The sequence below is a fragment of the Haliaeetus albicilla genome, chromosome 13 (genome assembly GCF_947461875.1).
Source record: "Haliaeetus albicilla chromosome 13, bHalAlb1.1, whole genome shotgun sequence".
Classification (NCBI taxonomy): Eukaryota; Metazoa; Chordata; class Aves; order Accipitriformes; family Accipitridae; genus Haliaeetus; species Haliaeetus albicilla.
In genome coordinates this window covers 10,580,330-10,596,164 of record NC_091495.1, presented here as the reverse complement: position 1 = coordinate 10,596,164, position 15,835 = coordinate 10,580,330, and the positions used below count along the sequence as shown (strand labels likewise).

General features: G+C 38.9%; 1 protein-coding gene across 10 annotated transcripts in view; it reads right to left on the bottom strand.

Moving 5' to 3' along the window:
- Positions 1-15,835, bottom strand: part of ESRRG (estrogen related receptor gamma) — a 408,234-nt gene that overhangs the window by 222,714 nt on the left and 169,685 nt on the right. For 4 of the 10 annotated variants that reach the window (XM_069800117.1, XM_069800125.1, XM_069800124.1 and 1 more), the window contains one exon: positions 13,436-13,494. The exons of 4 other annotated variants lie outside the window; for them this stretch is intronic. In XM_069800117.1, the coding sequence (XP_069656218.1) occupies positions 13,436-13,494 (59 nt within the window). Of the gene's footprint in view, positions 1-13,340; positions 13,495-15,835 lie in introns of all 10 variants that reach the window. 2 more of the 10 variants (XM_069800119.1, XM_069800120.1) reach the window with 1 other exon arrangement.

The following is a 15,835-nucleotide window of genomic DNA, read 5'->3' as shown; positions in this document are numbered from 1 at the left end:
CAGCAGCCAGCGTGCTACAGACCTTCCCCCTTTCCAATTACACTGGGTGGCTGTTCCTTTCCCAAGCATCCCGCAATGTCCTTTGAAAATAAACTCCTGGGCTTGATCAAAGGCCACAAAAGCAAACATGTCATTTCCTTATTTACGAGCATATTTACTTATGTCATCTTTTTCTTGTTTCTACTCCTACCTTCTCTCATTAGTCCATTAAGGAGGTCGAATTTTAACCGGCGTCTAGCACAGTGCTCAAATGGAGACCGGTGAGCGACCGCAATCTTATTTTAAACAATTTGGTTTCACTTGCAAAATTCTGTACAGGGTGTTTGGTTGGGCTTTTTTGACCACAAAAAGTACACAGAAGTTATTTTTGCAGCACAACAACAATAAAGAAACCTTCCCACTGACTTCTGTGAATCTCAGAGAGGTCTTAGTATGATTATAAAGAGATACAAGAATTACTTTGATTGATTTTTTTTTTAAAAATTTGATTCAATAAGTGAAATATTGTCTTAAAAATGATCAGACAATTTTCATTCTTAAAAAAGAAAAAAAAAGCATTAAAGGAAAACAGAAAACTTAACCCAGCCAAGACAAAAAACTCTGTGAAATCACCGGAATATCTGCCTTGAAGAACAGCAAGATTAAGCTGCTCGTCCACCTTTAGGTTATAAAGGTGCCAAATAATAAAATTCCTTCTAAAACAAGTATGTATCTAAAAAAAAAAACCCCAAACAACACCCCCACACACACCCCTCAAACACCATAAAAAAAAAAAAACAAACCCAAAAAATCTGTGGTTTTAAAAAATGCAAAGTGAATATTCAATAAGAAAATATAATTAATTGGTCACTGTCATGCCTGGCCACCTACTCTGTAGATCGCAGGTCTATTTCAAGCATGATCATTTATACAGAATGATCAATTTCTAAGACTTTATTCTGGATAATATTTTCTAAAAGTTGCCTAAAGGTTCTAATATTAATTGATTATAGTTAAAGATCAGATACATTACATTACAATTTCAAGTTTCTATTGATGACATTCAGGTAGGTAAATGCCTGTGTGTATGGCTCAGATATTACCAGACCATTTACTGCCCATTACCGCCAAGAAAAGCGGCCCATACTAGAATAAACTGTGCAGCATTTCTGGCATTCGTTAAAGGAAAAAAGCTTTATAAGAAAAAGAAATACCACTGATTTTTACAGGTGTTTAATAAAGATAAGCTGAAAAAAGGGTTCCTATTTTAAGCTTGGTGATAGCTAAAAATGCATTCAAATACGTTCAAAAGCAATCTGAAGTCTCCTAAAAATGGGTGTTTAAAAGTATTCAAGAAAACAGTAAAAATGCAAATAATATTTGTCACATTATTGTAGGATATGGGACAAAAATGCTCATAAATTCAAAGAACCCTGCTGAGGCAAACTGCATTTCATTTAAATATGACATTATTTGGGAGTCATTAAAACAGGAATAATGTTTATCGGTTGCATTGTAAAGGTTACTATGAGAAAACAGCAAAAGTTTGTCCATAGTAGAATGAGTGGTGCAAGCGTAACACCCTTAATTTTAGTTGTTGTAGCTGTGCCATGGGAAATAAAAAGACTTAATGTAATTGATAATTCACTTCTGTAGAAATACTACAGTAAAAATAATGAGGAAGAACCTGTATTTGCAAGAACCTTGGTCCAATATTCTAAAGTCCTTCAGATACATTACAATGAGACCGATTTAAAAAAAAGAAAATTAAAAAGAAAAGGGTGCCAATAGTGACTGCTGACTTTCCATTCAGAAATGTCTCCATTCCTGAGAAAGAAGAAAGTATACCGTGCCTTGTGATTGCTACAAAATATATACAACTGCTCTCCTCCTTCCATTCAAACATCCTCCCTGATTATTTTTTTTTTAATATGGAAATATAAACGCACTAATGGGACCTTTAGGCTACACAGAAGTGGGCTAATATATTGGTTTTAATATAAAAAGCCTAACTCTCACAATTAAAAGTGTCTAACCTTGCTGAAGAGAGACGTTTTCTAGCTAGAGCCATGAAGAACCTTCTGCAACTTGAGTTGAAAAGCTTTATGTGGACTTGCATAAGTCTGTCTATACTCACTTCTAAAAACATAGTGAAATAATGCCAAAAGACCCCCAAAACTCTGGAGTTGCCATTTTGAACCTCAAAGTGTTCCCTGCAGTCAATCAGCAGCATTAATTGCTGGTTATTTGTACATGGAAATCAAGATGTAGATGCACGCAGAGGCCTTGATTACACAGACATTTAGTCAGTGGCTTGACTATTGTGAGTAGTTTTTGGAGAAGCAATCAAATTAAGCATCCCATTAAACATCTGATGTAGGTAAATCAGCTCCCAGGTCTTAAAATTTGATCCATCTTGCCTTCCTCCATCTATTAGATTCATTTGTATTTGTAAAAATCAATCATGCACTTGCCTTAGTCTTGCTTTAATTCTGTCAATGAATTTAAACACATCACATACAGCACTTTGATGTAGTTTAAATTCAGCTATGAAGACCCATTATGGTTCTGAGTTAAAATAATTCTGCATCATGCCCCGTTAGACGGTGGCTTACCTAGAAGAGATGCGAGTCACCTGGACTGCCCAAGAACTGGTCTCTCTTCCAACCCATGCTGTGTCTGTTCCCTTCCAATACATATTGGGCCATGCGACAGTCCGAGGGGACAGAGAAAGGGGCTGGGATGTTAGACGACTCTTACTAATGAGGCAAAACTCCCTCAGATACGCACACATTACTCCCCGAGTCACCACCTTTGTCAGCAGCTATGGCCCAGCAGGGTTTTGGGGAGGACCCAGCAAAACGCTCACCAGCCAGGCACCGCTCTCACCTAGCGCCTTCGTCCAGAGCTCAGCGTCGCTACGATTCAAAACATGTTTCTACTAAACGTCTTTTTTTTTTGGTGGTAGTACAATCTGTGCTACTATATTTTCCCACCTCTCAGATAAAACGCGTGGCCTTTCCTGAAGCTGCTCTAAATAGAAACCAGAATAACGCCAGCAGGCTTTTGCTGAAGACCTCCACAGTGGGCCCAATCTGCACTGCACCACGCGGTACGCCATCTCCCGCAATCTTCACGTGGCCTACACCAATTTGTATTCATGTTATTTTCTTGGAGCTTGAAATTGATTTATGATGTTCTCTCTGAAGGCTCACAATTTACATAGTTTGCCATTATTCCTGCGTCACACACTACTCCATGTCGTGGGCTAAATTCTTCGCCACAGAAGCGGTCAGGCGTGGGCTTAACTTTAAGCACAAGAGGTCCTATGGGACGTCCCTGCTACTGCTCACATGCTATACTTAAGCACACGCTTATTGACTTTGTCGTGCAGTAGCCGATACCCAACATATCTTCTTGGAACAATTAAGAGTGGACGCACAATAACCGCAAGCAGAATCGGGTTTATTGTCTCCACAGATTTGCGCTAATATACCAATGTCTCAAGGCATCACTTCATTTTCATAACAAGGAGGAGATTTAATTTCTGTGGATTTCTGTAAAAAGCAATTTGGAAACTTTGCAACAATGATATTGCTTCCCATAAATGCCAAATTGGTAAAAACATCATAAGAGGCAAACACAGCACATTCACAATATCATTTTTTCTATCTTAAGTACCAGCATTATTCAAAGACATTATACTGCTAAGTATCCAAATAATTCATTCATTTTAAGGATCAAAAGCATAATATTATTTTGTTAAATTAAGCTCTCTCTTTTCCAAATCCCTCTTTTCCACTTAAACTGAGGGAATAAAGGCATCTGAAAATGCGTCTACGCGTGAGGCTTTTATTTTCAGGTTTCAGGGTTTGTTCTGCTCTGGTTGAGGTGTGCACTTGCCTTCTTGCTGAGTACCAACACGCAAAAGTAATTGCAATAATAATTGTAATTCCCCGCTTTGGGTCATAAATGAGCCTCAGGTATCATCACGTCGTTCCTACCTTCCATTGCTAGCAGGAAGGAGGAGGTTGGCAAGGGAAAACATCGCTTACCTTTAACTTACTGGCACCACTGTAATACAGTATCTCTAGTTAAAAAGAAATTGTAATAACTGAAAGTGACTGTTTAAAATGATAGCAAAGATCAAAAGTTCTGACTGTGGTAGGTTGCGGGGGGGAAGACAGCCCAGTTTTAAGCGCACCCCATTAATTGATGAACATCAGGGCTTTGTGGTCATTTAACACTCCCTATAAATGAAGACTTGATAACAGTTATTGATCTCAGTTTTCCTGGAAGAGGATCCTTAGGCTCAGCAGTGAGCAGTTTTGCTTCTCTCGGTTCATAAATACAAGAATAAAGCTATTGCTCAAATGCCACCCTAACTGCAGAAAATGAAATAAAAGTAAAATTTCAATACAGTGTGAAAGCAATACAGGTGTATTTCCACAGGGTTTTTTGAGTAGATATCCCAAGGTTAATATAATCTCAAATTTCCTTATGGAAAGTGCAGAATTGCCACAGCTGACCCCTGCTATCATTTGAAAATATTTTCTTAGTGAATGTCTGCTCAAACCATAGAAGTTATAATTTACTGTTCTTATTTATTTATTGAGCTTCCCTGTGTTACCAAGGAACTTGAATTCCTCTGAACATTAATGCGTTCAGCCTAACAACATACACGATGGGACTACGAGCATCCCTGCTGCCCAGGCAAGCAGCTGAGGTAGGGAATGGGGAGTGTTGGGCTGTTGCATCCCCAACACAACTGCGTCACAAGAAACAGCTGGAAACAGCTATCGTCTCTCCTGTCTTATTCTTTTGTCATTCAAAACTTTTCCCCATTTTCCTTCTCTCTAGCTTTTTCTCCCCTGGTATTGGCTCGTCAAATCAAAAGCTGATTTTGAAAACTTTCTGTGACGCTGCCAGAAGCACCTACATCACTGATAATATATTATCACACGATTTAAACAGAGAAAATTAATCCCCTCTCTCTCTTTCCATCTCCCCTTCCCCAAAATCAGAAAAACAATCTCTACATCTCCTGACCCCCAGTTCAGATTAAACCTGGATGTCAAAGAAGAGACCTAGAAAGAGGTGCACGTCCCTTCCAATGCGGATTTAAGGAGAAGCTACACAAGTAGATGAACTGTTGAACTCAGTCCTCTGTCTTAAAAATACATTTCATTGGAGTCGTTAATGCATGATATAAGTACCCAAAAGATGTAACAGAATTCTGAAAAATGAATTAAGGACGTATTGCCATCTCCAGCAAAATAATAAAAGTAGAGAGATTAAGAGGCAGCATATCTTTTTGAATTGTAAAATAGGTTTATAGGTCTTCTAATAACAACCTTTACTCAAACCTTACATAAATAGGCTTATATGATACAAATATTATGTGGGCTATGTGGAAACTACAAGGTCCCTAATCATGTTTAGGGATTACTTGACAGAACAGAGACATTTCATTCCTATTGGACCTAGGGATTACAGCAAAGAAACATCTAATATTCCATTTTTTAATTTCATGCATTTTTTATTTACCTTTAATGATGCTGTATATATTCATCATCCTGAAATATTAAAACAGTATGAAAAAAGTAATAAATTGGTGGAAAATTTAGGGAATGGGAATGCAACAGCACGCAAATCATACACTATCAAGTGCTTGATACACATTTAAAATTACTGCCTAGTACAGCAAAGCCAAATTCCTGGCAGATTTCTGAAGCGCAAAGTCACAATAAGAAGATCAGCAGAACAGACTGAAATAATAGAATATTCATCCCCCTAATCCATATGCAATTCTTTAGGGCTTTTTTTTAACAATGCATATGAGGTCTGACTGTATTCAGGATTTAAATAAGTTGTCTCTCTCTCTCTCTCCCCCCCCTCTCTCACTCCGTATTTTTGTTAAAAAAAAGTATATACAGTTATCATTTCTGCTCTACTGCACCCACATTGACAAGGTTAGCACATCCTCTCACACCTCAGATGAAACAATAGCATTTTAAACAACAAAAGTGTTAAAAGAAATACATTTATTCATACCACTGAAACCTCCTGCAACGGCTTTTCCCAGTTATCCTGGGAAAGGGATTTTTTTCTTTAAAATTTTTTTTAACTCTTTCCTACTTCATTCTAAATAATTACTGTTAATTTAAAGCAATTTCTCATTTAGTTATTGGCAATAAAATTTTGAAACCAGTATTAAATCTTTGAGATCATGCCTTGCTCTCCAGACAGATGTAATTTTAGATCTAGTATTGTATAAAGGGACAGAGACCTAGAGACAAGTAAATCATCACTCAAAAGACAGATGCTGATGATAATAATGATACATGTAGAAAATGTGTGTGAGGATGGGTGATGGGGAGGTGTAGTATAAAACTTCCATTGCCATGCATGATTTTACTGAATTACTTTCAAGTAGTGCAAACCTACAACTGAGTTATAGATGTTCTTCCAAATGGGAGCATGAAGAAATTCATACCCTATCATACAGACATACAAAGCCTGATCTTGAGATCAACCAGGTTTTACACAGGTTTAACTCTCCGATTAGGCTGCAGAATATCACCACCACAGACATGTGATACAAAATGAGGATATAAAAAGAATGTATCCAAACATAAGACATTTGCAACAGTAATACCCACGTGGACTTGCTAAATAAAGGTGCCTACATGCGATAGTTACGATGGCCACGTGCAGAAAGCAGCTTTCACAACCATCACGACAGTTCTTGCCACAACTCTGTTAGTGAGGCGAAGGAGCACTAGGACAGGTGATGCTACATGGAAAGCCATCTGGTAAGTGAGAAAGAGCAGCCACATCCTGTCAAAACCTGAATACCTAAATGTAGCTACATCCTATTTGTAGTAACAGGTCTCATGAGAAATGGCCCAGGGTGTAGATTGCTGCCGAGCATTTACCAGGACTTTGGGTTTCTACCTGGTGAGGAACATGCTGATCCAGCCCCCTTCAAATCATGCTCATGTGTTATTAGCCAAACTATGATATCAGTTAACATTGCAATTCAAATTGCAACATTACTGTTTTAATTTGATACAGACTAAACAAGCGATGCAAAACATATTTAATGAAAAGATTTTCTTTTTGGTATGGAACCTGCTTTTCTTTGGTAGGAACCTGCTGTGATTTATGCAGCTGTGACACCAGTACCTGCCCATATTGTGGTGTCCATCTACTAACACAGAGTCCAAACTTATCGGTGGTAATTGCTTACAGATACCTAATAATTATCGATAGATTGGGGGGAAAAAAAAAATCATAACCATACTGAAACCAGCAGGAACAGTCCGGCAACAACAGGGCTAGAGTACATCCATCCTGTTTGTATATTTTGCTGGCATTCTTAGAAAGGATTTGATCTGTACTAGTGAGAAAGGTGTGTTAAGTTGTATAAGGAAATAAAAGACAAATGAACATCAAACTTCTGCTAGAAAATATGATGAATAAACAGGGTCTACTAATGCAGGCTGAACTTTGGAGAGAAAGCCTGATAGATGCCCTGCAGAGCTGCACTGGACCAGATCTGAATCTGAAAGGCACAGGTGGCAGCAGCTTTGTTGCAAACATACCACCGTTTTAAAAGACAGGGCAATTAAGTAAAAGTACAAAGTACCATTTCATTTTGGGGGGAGAGAGGAAAAAAAAAAAAAAGGTTAAAGAAGGAGGCGAGGATTTATCAGAGAGGAATAAAGAGCACCCAGTGAAAATTAGGGTATGCCTAAAATACATTAGTGCTACTCTCCCTTCTGCTATCCTGTATTTTACAGGGCGTAACACATGTCTATACGAGTCTTTGTTTCAGCAAAGACAGCAACTGTTTGTGACAGAGAAGGCTAGAAAAGAACAGGAAAGCTTTTGCCCAAATTTCAAAACTTTGTTCCAAAGCACACACCTACTAAAGCTTTTCTACAAGTGTTTGTAAATACGGTAAATGCTTTTTAATGTGCACAAGGAACATTTTGTTTCCTCGCACTAATTCAGAGAAATGGTTCAACCACCTTCTTTAGAAAGTTTCTAAGCAAGCAACGTGAGACATATATTTGGAATATGAAAGTTTAATCCTACTCATTAAAACATGACAAACTTATAATTAATTGAGAATGGAGTCAATAATGAGAACATCCTTCAACATAATGATGTTGGTACTATGAGCTTGTAATATGGGAATATGTTATAGAAAGTGAAGTACAATATGGAAAATTAGAAGTCATTTTTAAAAAAGAACAGTCTGAAAGTTTTTCCTTGGGTCCAATCTTTAAAACACAAATTTTAAATCCTCAAAAGTTACATTTTCCTGGTCATCAAATGAGATAATATATTACATTGTTTTCCTGTGATGAGGAATAATTCAAGGTCTTACATTGCCTGATTAATCTCACAACCAATATTTAGAAAAGGTTTCTCTTTGAGCTAATCAAACTTGACAAAAGCAATCTTCAAACTATGCCACATTCACTGATTTGTAAGATCTCTCAAACTTGTGTTTTATTAAATGCAGTTTAAATTAGCAACAGCTCTAAATCCACCTGCTTATGATACCCTCTGAATCTCACAGACAGTATATGAGGTAGGTAAAAAGAAAACACATGCAAATCAAAATTATTAGGACAAACCTCTTTTTTTTTTTTTTTTTTTTTTAGATGAAGGATCCCATTTTAATTCTAAGATAGCACCCAGCTACATCCCTATTGCTCACATTATGTTGCATTTTGGGGGGTAGTTGCTGATGGTATTCAGTTTACTTTTTCTTCTGGAGCTAACTGCCTTGACCTTACTGGATAAGGTATGTCCAGTGATTCCTCCAAACAATGCTGATTTCTTTATACAGATGAAAGAGGATAACCTTCAATATAAAATTTTATGACATTCTTAGGCTTTCAGTATCGCAACAGTATCATTAGATTAAAGGACACTCCAGAAGAGCAATGTCGTGATGGTACAGCTGTTACCACGAGGACGACTGGTAGGGAAGCCCTACAACACTGACGGGTTGGGAACACTGTGGAGAAGCATGTAAATACCATCCCAACGTTCACCTTCACTACCTATTAGCGTTGGCAGTTTACTTTCTTTCTGTGAGTGGTCATACATGCATGAACAGGATTTTGCCATGGTTTGAGAACGTGTTTAAATGTGGTTGCCTGACTCCCAGCACGAAAAGAGATTCCCGAGTTAGCACAGCTGAGCGGATAGAAGAAAAATATAGGAGAGGTGTAAGTATCAATTTTCTACTGCAAATATTCCAAAAGGAAATCAGGCCTCCAGCTTATTCTTCCTCTCAAGTCACACCTAAGTTCTGGATAAGTAAGTCTGAGCTACTGACTCCCCTTTATCTCCTCATGGTTGTGCGTGATGGAGATACTGTGTTTTAACATAGGCAATGTCTATGATCAAATAATATAATATAGTACAATATTCCATTAACAAAGACTCACATCTATTAGAAGTTGCTAGTGCAAAGCTTTTTCAGACCGAAGGAAGGATATCCAAATATTGGGTAACACACGCTGACTGGGAAGACTATCAGTGAGTTTCTCTATTTGTTTATATAAATGGGCCAATGGTTTTTAAAGCACTTCAGAGCACTTAACTAAAGCAAACAAGCACTTGAACTTTAAATATCTAGCAAGAGAAGCTATTGACAAGTATGACGTGACTTAGTAAATCCTAATATCTTTGCAACCTTTCATTCATACAGTCCCTTCATGAGGAGAAGCACCATCTCAACTTCAGCTCTACTGCAAGATACAGAGTGAGCAATTATCTAGCCCTCTTCTATTTCTTTTTGTTAAAGCTAACTGCTTTATTTTCTCCTATAAGGAGATCCTGGGCCCACAGTAGTATTTGCAAAGCAGTTTCTGATTTTGAAATCTTATTCTTTCTCTTATTTGGCCTTTAAAGTAGGATTTTTCCATTCTATGAACCTCCTTTTTAATTCCTTGCTGTCCATGAGTAGCTAAGCCTTGATTTAGGAATATAACATTTAGCAAACACCGTCCTATTAATTCCTAACAGGTGAATAATGCTGTGGGAATAGCTTGCTATGCTCAGGAAAAGGGAGCCTTTGGTAAGTAGTCTTGTAACGGCACGAGCATCATGTGCATCTTTTAGGTCTTCTTACTTATAATACACTCCCTAGCTAGTGCACTATGTACGATCACACCGGTCATTTTCTGACCTAGATTGGCGTGATCTGATTCACATATACCTTTCTGCTGATAAATCAGCATCCAAATGAATAATTTGAAAGACTATTCTGTAGCTTTGGTCAGTATTTTGGGGGGAAATGTCATGATTTCATGTGGGTTAAGTAACATACAACTTCGTGGCTGGACTCTGTCAAATCACGTTTGCTGTATGCTCTGAGAAACAGTATGGATTTATGTACTTTGAGGAAAGGCAGTTTTCAGAAGAACACCACTGATGTGTGCCAGTCCAGCTCAAGTATTAAGGTGGCCCTGAGAACCAAGAAGGTGGTGCTTAAAACAAGCTTTTCCATTCAGTAGCAGGTACATCTTATTCCTTAAAATCCTGCAGCACATTTTGATTTTTATTTCTCTCTGAACGTGTTCCACTTGCAGTCTGCGTAACATGGCAGAAGAAAGGTGATAGAATAAACCTTTACTTTAACCTGGTCATTACCATCTTAGAGAAAGGAAATAAAGTACTTTTAAGCTATATTCTGAAGCTCATTAGCCACATTGGGATTTCAGTTTGCTAGTTTTAGGGGACATCGCATGTTCTGAAAGTGGTACTGGCTGGTTAGGATTTGTACTTGCTAGTCTGGTAATGAACATTCTTGAAACCCTATTTTGTTAGAAAAAAACCTCATAAAGGCAGTTGAGAATATGAACTACTCCATGCTAAGGCCTCAGTCTACGTACAGTTCCTAAAAGAAATAGCTTTGAAAATTCTTTGAAATGCCCTGTAAGTTATAATTGGGTTTTAATGTATAAAACGGCTGAATAATTTAAACGTTTGGAAAAGAAAACAGTCTTTCCTAGAGTTTATGAAGTGATAAGTCTATTTCTTAGAATAATTAACTATGAAGCCTGATTTCAAACATGAGTGTCTACTAGCATATGCTCTCCACTGCTGACACTAAGATCACACAGTTTTATCAAATTAATATTCCAGGGCCCAATTCTGATATTAAATCCCCATTCCTCACCTCCCCCTTGAGTAAGTGCCTTGGTTTCTACAGAAGTAATTTTACTTCCTAGTCTTAAACAAAAGTGAAATCAGGATCAAGCTCTGCTCATGATGCATTTTGGTTTACTGAATGACACAAGTTAGATTTGTATGTACAGCACGCATATCATGACGTTCCCACTCGAAACTTAAATAAAAAAACAAGCCCAGAAAACGAGTAACATTCAAGGATAATACAATACTCATTCACTTAAAGAAAATTATTTAGTAGCAAATGCATTTTAGAAAGATGAAGTACAGCCAGGACAGCAAAAGCATGGTTTGGGGTAAGAATACCCCAAAATAATGTCCCATTTTAGAATAGTGATAAAACAAGACTATGACAAAAGAAAATGTAATTCAGTTTTGAACACACTGCAAGTAAGTAACAAGATCTAATTATTTAGAAAGCTCCTCAAGATCCCACGGCTTTGGCAGAAATGAATTAAAGGGTGAAATTAAAGAACAGAAGAAAAGCTTATACAAGATGAACTGAGAGAGAAGAAGAGACAAAAGCAGTGAAAAGAAACAGACCCAGGGAAAGTACTGGTCTACTTTATTCTAATAATAGAGTCATCAACAGAGTATCTGTACACACTAACGCCTAATTTGAGCATCCTGAATTCTGATCCTGATTTCCAGAGATGGCAACTACATATTAAAAAAAAAAAAAAAAAACTTAAATTGCTCATTACTAGAAATAGATTGATTTGCATGAGAAAGGTGCAGAGTTAGATTCCCATTTCATTTACAAATAGCAAGATCATAAAATGAAATCTCAAAGTAAGTCCTAACTCCCAGGCTAACACTTCCCTCCTGTTGGTAACAGCATCGTTGCCCGCGGGACCCGCGAAATAACATGTACAGCTGCCACAGGGAAGAGGCAGTTTGAGTGAGCCCAGCAAAAACAGAACAAGGGCTTAGGAGATGAGCATAAGAATTTGCAATTCTGTTCAGTATTCAAAGACAAGCAAATAGAGAAACATCCAAGTGGGAAACACCATCAACAGTGAAAGGCCTGTCCGTCTGAGCACCTGACAACACAGGTCAGGAGAAAATAGCTCAACCCAGTCAGAAGCTTGGTACCGTTCAGCAGAAGTGGAAGGATTTGCTCATGTGGAACAACTTCCAAAGCTGTGGTCACGCTCAACTTTTCTACTTCTCATTAGCTTTCCTCCCTTCAGCAAAACTTGCTGGTACACATGGTCAGCCACTTTGTTTATTCTTAAGTACGTGAATGTAAAATGACCAAAGAAACATGAGTTTACCCTGGTAGAGAAGCTGATTGCCAGAGTAATCCAACATGATGTATGTTGGGCACAAGAGATGATGGCTGATATTCCGCAGTCAGCACATTTTTAACTGCTTGCTGGTTTTAGGTTTTAAATTGTTTACTAAATACTAACTTTAGCCATAGTTTGGGTTTTTTGGGGGGTGGGGGTGAGTGGGTGGTGTTAAAGTTAATCTAAGCAAATCACCAAGGTATTAGAAAAACAGCAGCTAATTTACCTGCTACTTTAGAGAATAGCTCAGGGGTCTAAAGCATTGTTTTCCCATACTTCCAGCTCTACGCTAAACATTAGGTCGTCAGAATTGTCTTCATCCCCTGAACACTACATGTGAAAAACTCATATTTTTGTGTTCTAACACTTTATCTAAGCATGGCTGCTTACAGAGTTAAGAGCCACCTTAGTGTTCTTCAAAACCATACTGAAGCACGAGATAGCCCTTTGTTTTGTAGGCAAGAGTTTGTTTTACCCAAAAAAGCAGCTTGTCAACTTCTAGGACCTTCAGCCACTAATCTCTCTCTCATCTGTAAGTGTCTAACATGTGTTTCCTTGTTTTAACTTACCGAACATTTACAGCAGCCAAAATGCATGTATTTAACATAACTAAAACGCCGCCTCTGATTACCCTGGACTCTTGGAAAGTTCAAGAGCAGGGCCAAAATTTGAAAGCTTAGCTTAAAGATTAAGCGTGAGCCATTGTGTGCCTGAAGCGATACGCTGCAGGAGGCAAACACCCCCCCCCACTGCCGGCTGCAGTCTCCCACCACCCCCGGCAGCTCCTGGGTGCTCGTTCCACCAGACAAATCGCAGAGGAGAGGGAGCGAACCCCCTTCGTGGACTCACCATCCTTTTTTAGTCACATTCACTATGCATTGCATTAGAAAATCGTAACGGTGTTAAAATATTTTGGCAGGATTTGTTATGGCCAGATCACTCACTTCCTTTGGGACACACAAAGCCTCCTCTGGCAATGAAACAGCCCAAATGTCAGCAAATCCTATAGAACAGAAAACGGTCTGTCAATGTAAAGCCTAAATCTCCAATTAAACAAAACAAAACTCTATAACATAAAAATGTACATACAGAGAAATGAAACAACCTAGAAATCTTCACTTTTTATTAAGTTGGGTTTTTCCCCCCCCCACCCCCCTCCAGAAACTTTTTAACAGCATTACAATGTATTCATCACAAGGTGCTATCAGAGCACAAGCTCACTCCAAGTGTTACCAATTCACGGACAGATTAGAGGGCACATTAATAACATAGTTAATATGAAGTGTTTAGAGCCTTTACGTCGGTGACAAATACGACTCAGCCAAATTTCCTGACCATTGAGGCCACGGAGGAACAATTTGGTAGATTTCATCAACAGTTCTAATTATGTTCCTGTCAAGTCGAGAACAAAGTAATCCATAACTGGGGGGCTGCTCGGAGACAGTGCCACGCGAGAGTAATTTATGCCCAAGACACAGGGCCCTCGCTGTAGTTAGTGTGCACAACGCTTGACTAACAAGTGGGTTCACAAAAAGGAATTTATTAGGGGAAACGCAGCCCTCCAGCTCCGAGCGGCTCATCAGGTGCAGGCTTAGGAGGAGTTACGAGGCAAAGTCTTCCCATTTATACAAGGAGCCGAAGTCCACGCTGGCCTCCGCGGGTTTTAAAACGCGGGGTTTCAGCCCAGAGCGTGGCACGGGGCTTCTGCCGGAGCTAGGTGAGCCTGCGGCCAAGGCCAAGGTGCGACCCAAGCGCTTTTAAAAAACATTTCAGTCCTTGGGACGCCGGCAGCGCCACCTCAGAGGCTGAGCGGTACCGATGCCCTTTTGCGATCCTATAAATAACACGCTAATGAAAGATGCAAAGGCATTATTAGTAACAGTAAACTAAAATGTCACAATACACGGCGCATTTCTTATCACAGCCTGACTGGGAAACAAGCTGAGAAAGGGAAGGAGGGAGGGGGGGTAAACGGGGAGAAGCTGTCATGTAATTTTGAGTCATTTTCCACTGTGATCTATATTGGGATGGGGCTTCTATCCTTTCAAATGGGATTGTTTTATATATGACACTCTTGCTGCATTTCACGAAAAGGTAGGAATGTCTCCCTAGCGCTAGGAGAAGCGCAAAGCCTGGCAGTGGTCATTCTGGACCGGCTACTTGCATAACTAGTTAAGGCGTTAGAGAAAGTCAAATGATGTATTTCAAATGTAATTAAGAACAGTATCTGTAAACACAGGGAAAAATAACATCAGCAAAACTTAGATTCATGTGATAAATACAAAACGCTTAATGGGTTTTAAAGCATAGTTTTCTGAAGGTAGCTGTGGGCATACACTGCTGTCAGCAGTTTTAGATTTTTATTTAACAAGAAAAAAGACACAAAACTTAAAAAAAAAAAAAAAAAAGGTCATTTTACAGCCCTTTCTTTGATGGTGAAGACACAAGCTTATAAACGTGTTACCAGCGAACCAAAGCAGCAGCCTGCTTTAGTGGACGAAACATCAGCTCGCATAAGGGGAATGCTCAGAGCGAGGACCCGTTTCAGGGACTGACTTGCCATGTGGCCCCGGGAAGGTCGCCGCCTTCACCTACATTCCCAACTGGTAGAATGGGTGCAAATGTGTGAAGGCAAGGATGTTGCCCTCATGTGACATATCTTACCAATGGATTTTTGGCTGTACAAAAGTGTTACTAGCTTCACTGAACTATTGGCTTTACTTCAATACAAGTTGAACACTGGCAGAGTGAATGCAGAGCATGGTTGCGGAGCACCACATCAAAACCCTGAGCTTCTCCTTTCACACTCTAGTAAGGTTTCTTACTAAAATTTGCTTGACCCTGTAAATTCTCTGCTGTTAAGTGTAGGGAATTTCCCAGCATCTACTGAGTGGGATAGTATTAGTCTCATGCAACCAAAGCTTTACAGAATTATGATTACTTGCACCCTTTGCATCCAAGAATAAAAAAAACAAACCAACACTTTACAAGCATTGGTCACTTAAGCTTCACAAGGGGGCAAAGAGGAAAGGGAAGGACACAGTCCCATTCTGCAGATGTGAAAAGAGAAACCTCTCTGGTAAATCAGACAGACAGTAATTCGGAAGCCAAGCAATGCCTGGACGTTATAATTCCCAGACTCGTGATTCAGTCACAAGACACGCTTCCTTTCCTGGTGAAATGTCATGCTGCCGCATGCTTCTGTTACAGAACACATCTTAACCAAGTGTAGCAAAAGCATGATGATCCCATTAAGTATCTAACATCTAATACCTTGTGAAAACTAATTTAGTGCTTTATCAAATCTCTAGTTTGTATGTAGAGCATAAACTGGCTACATTTGC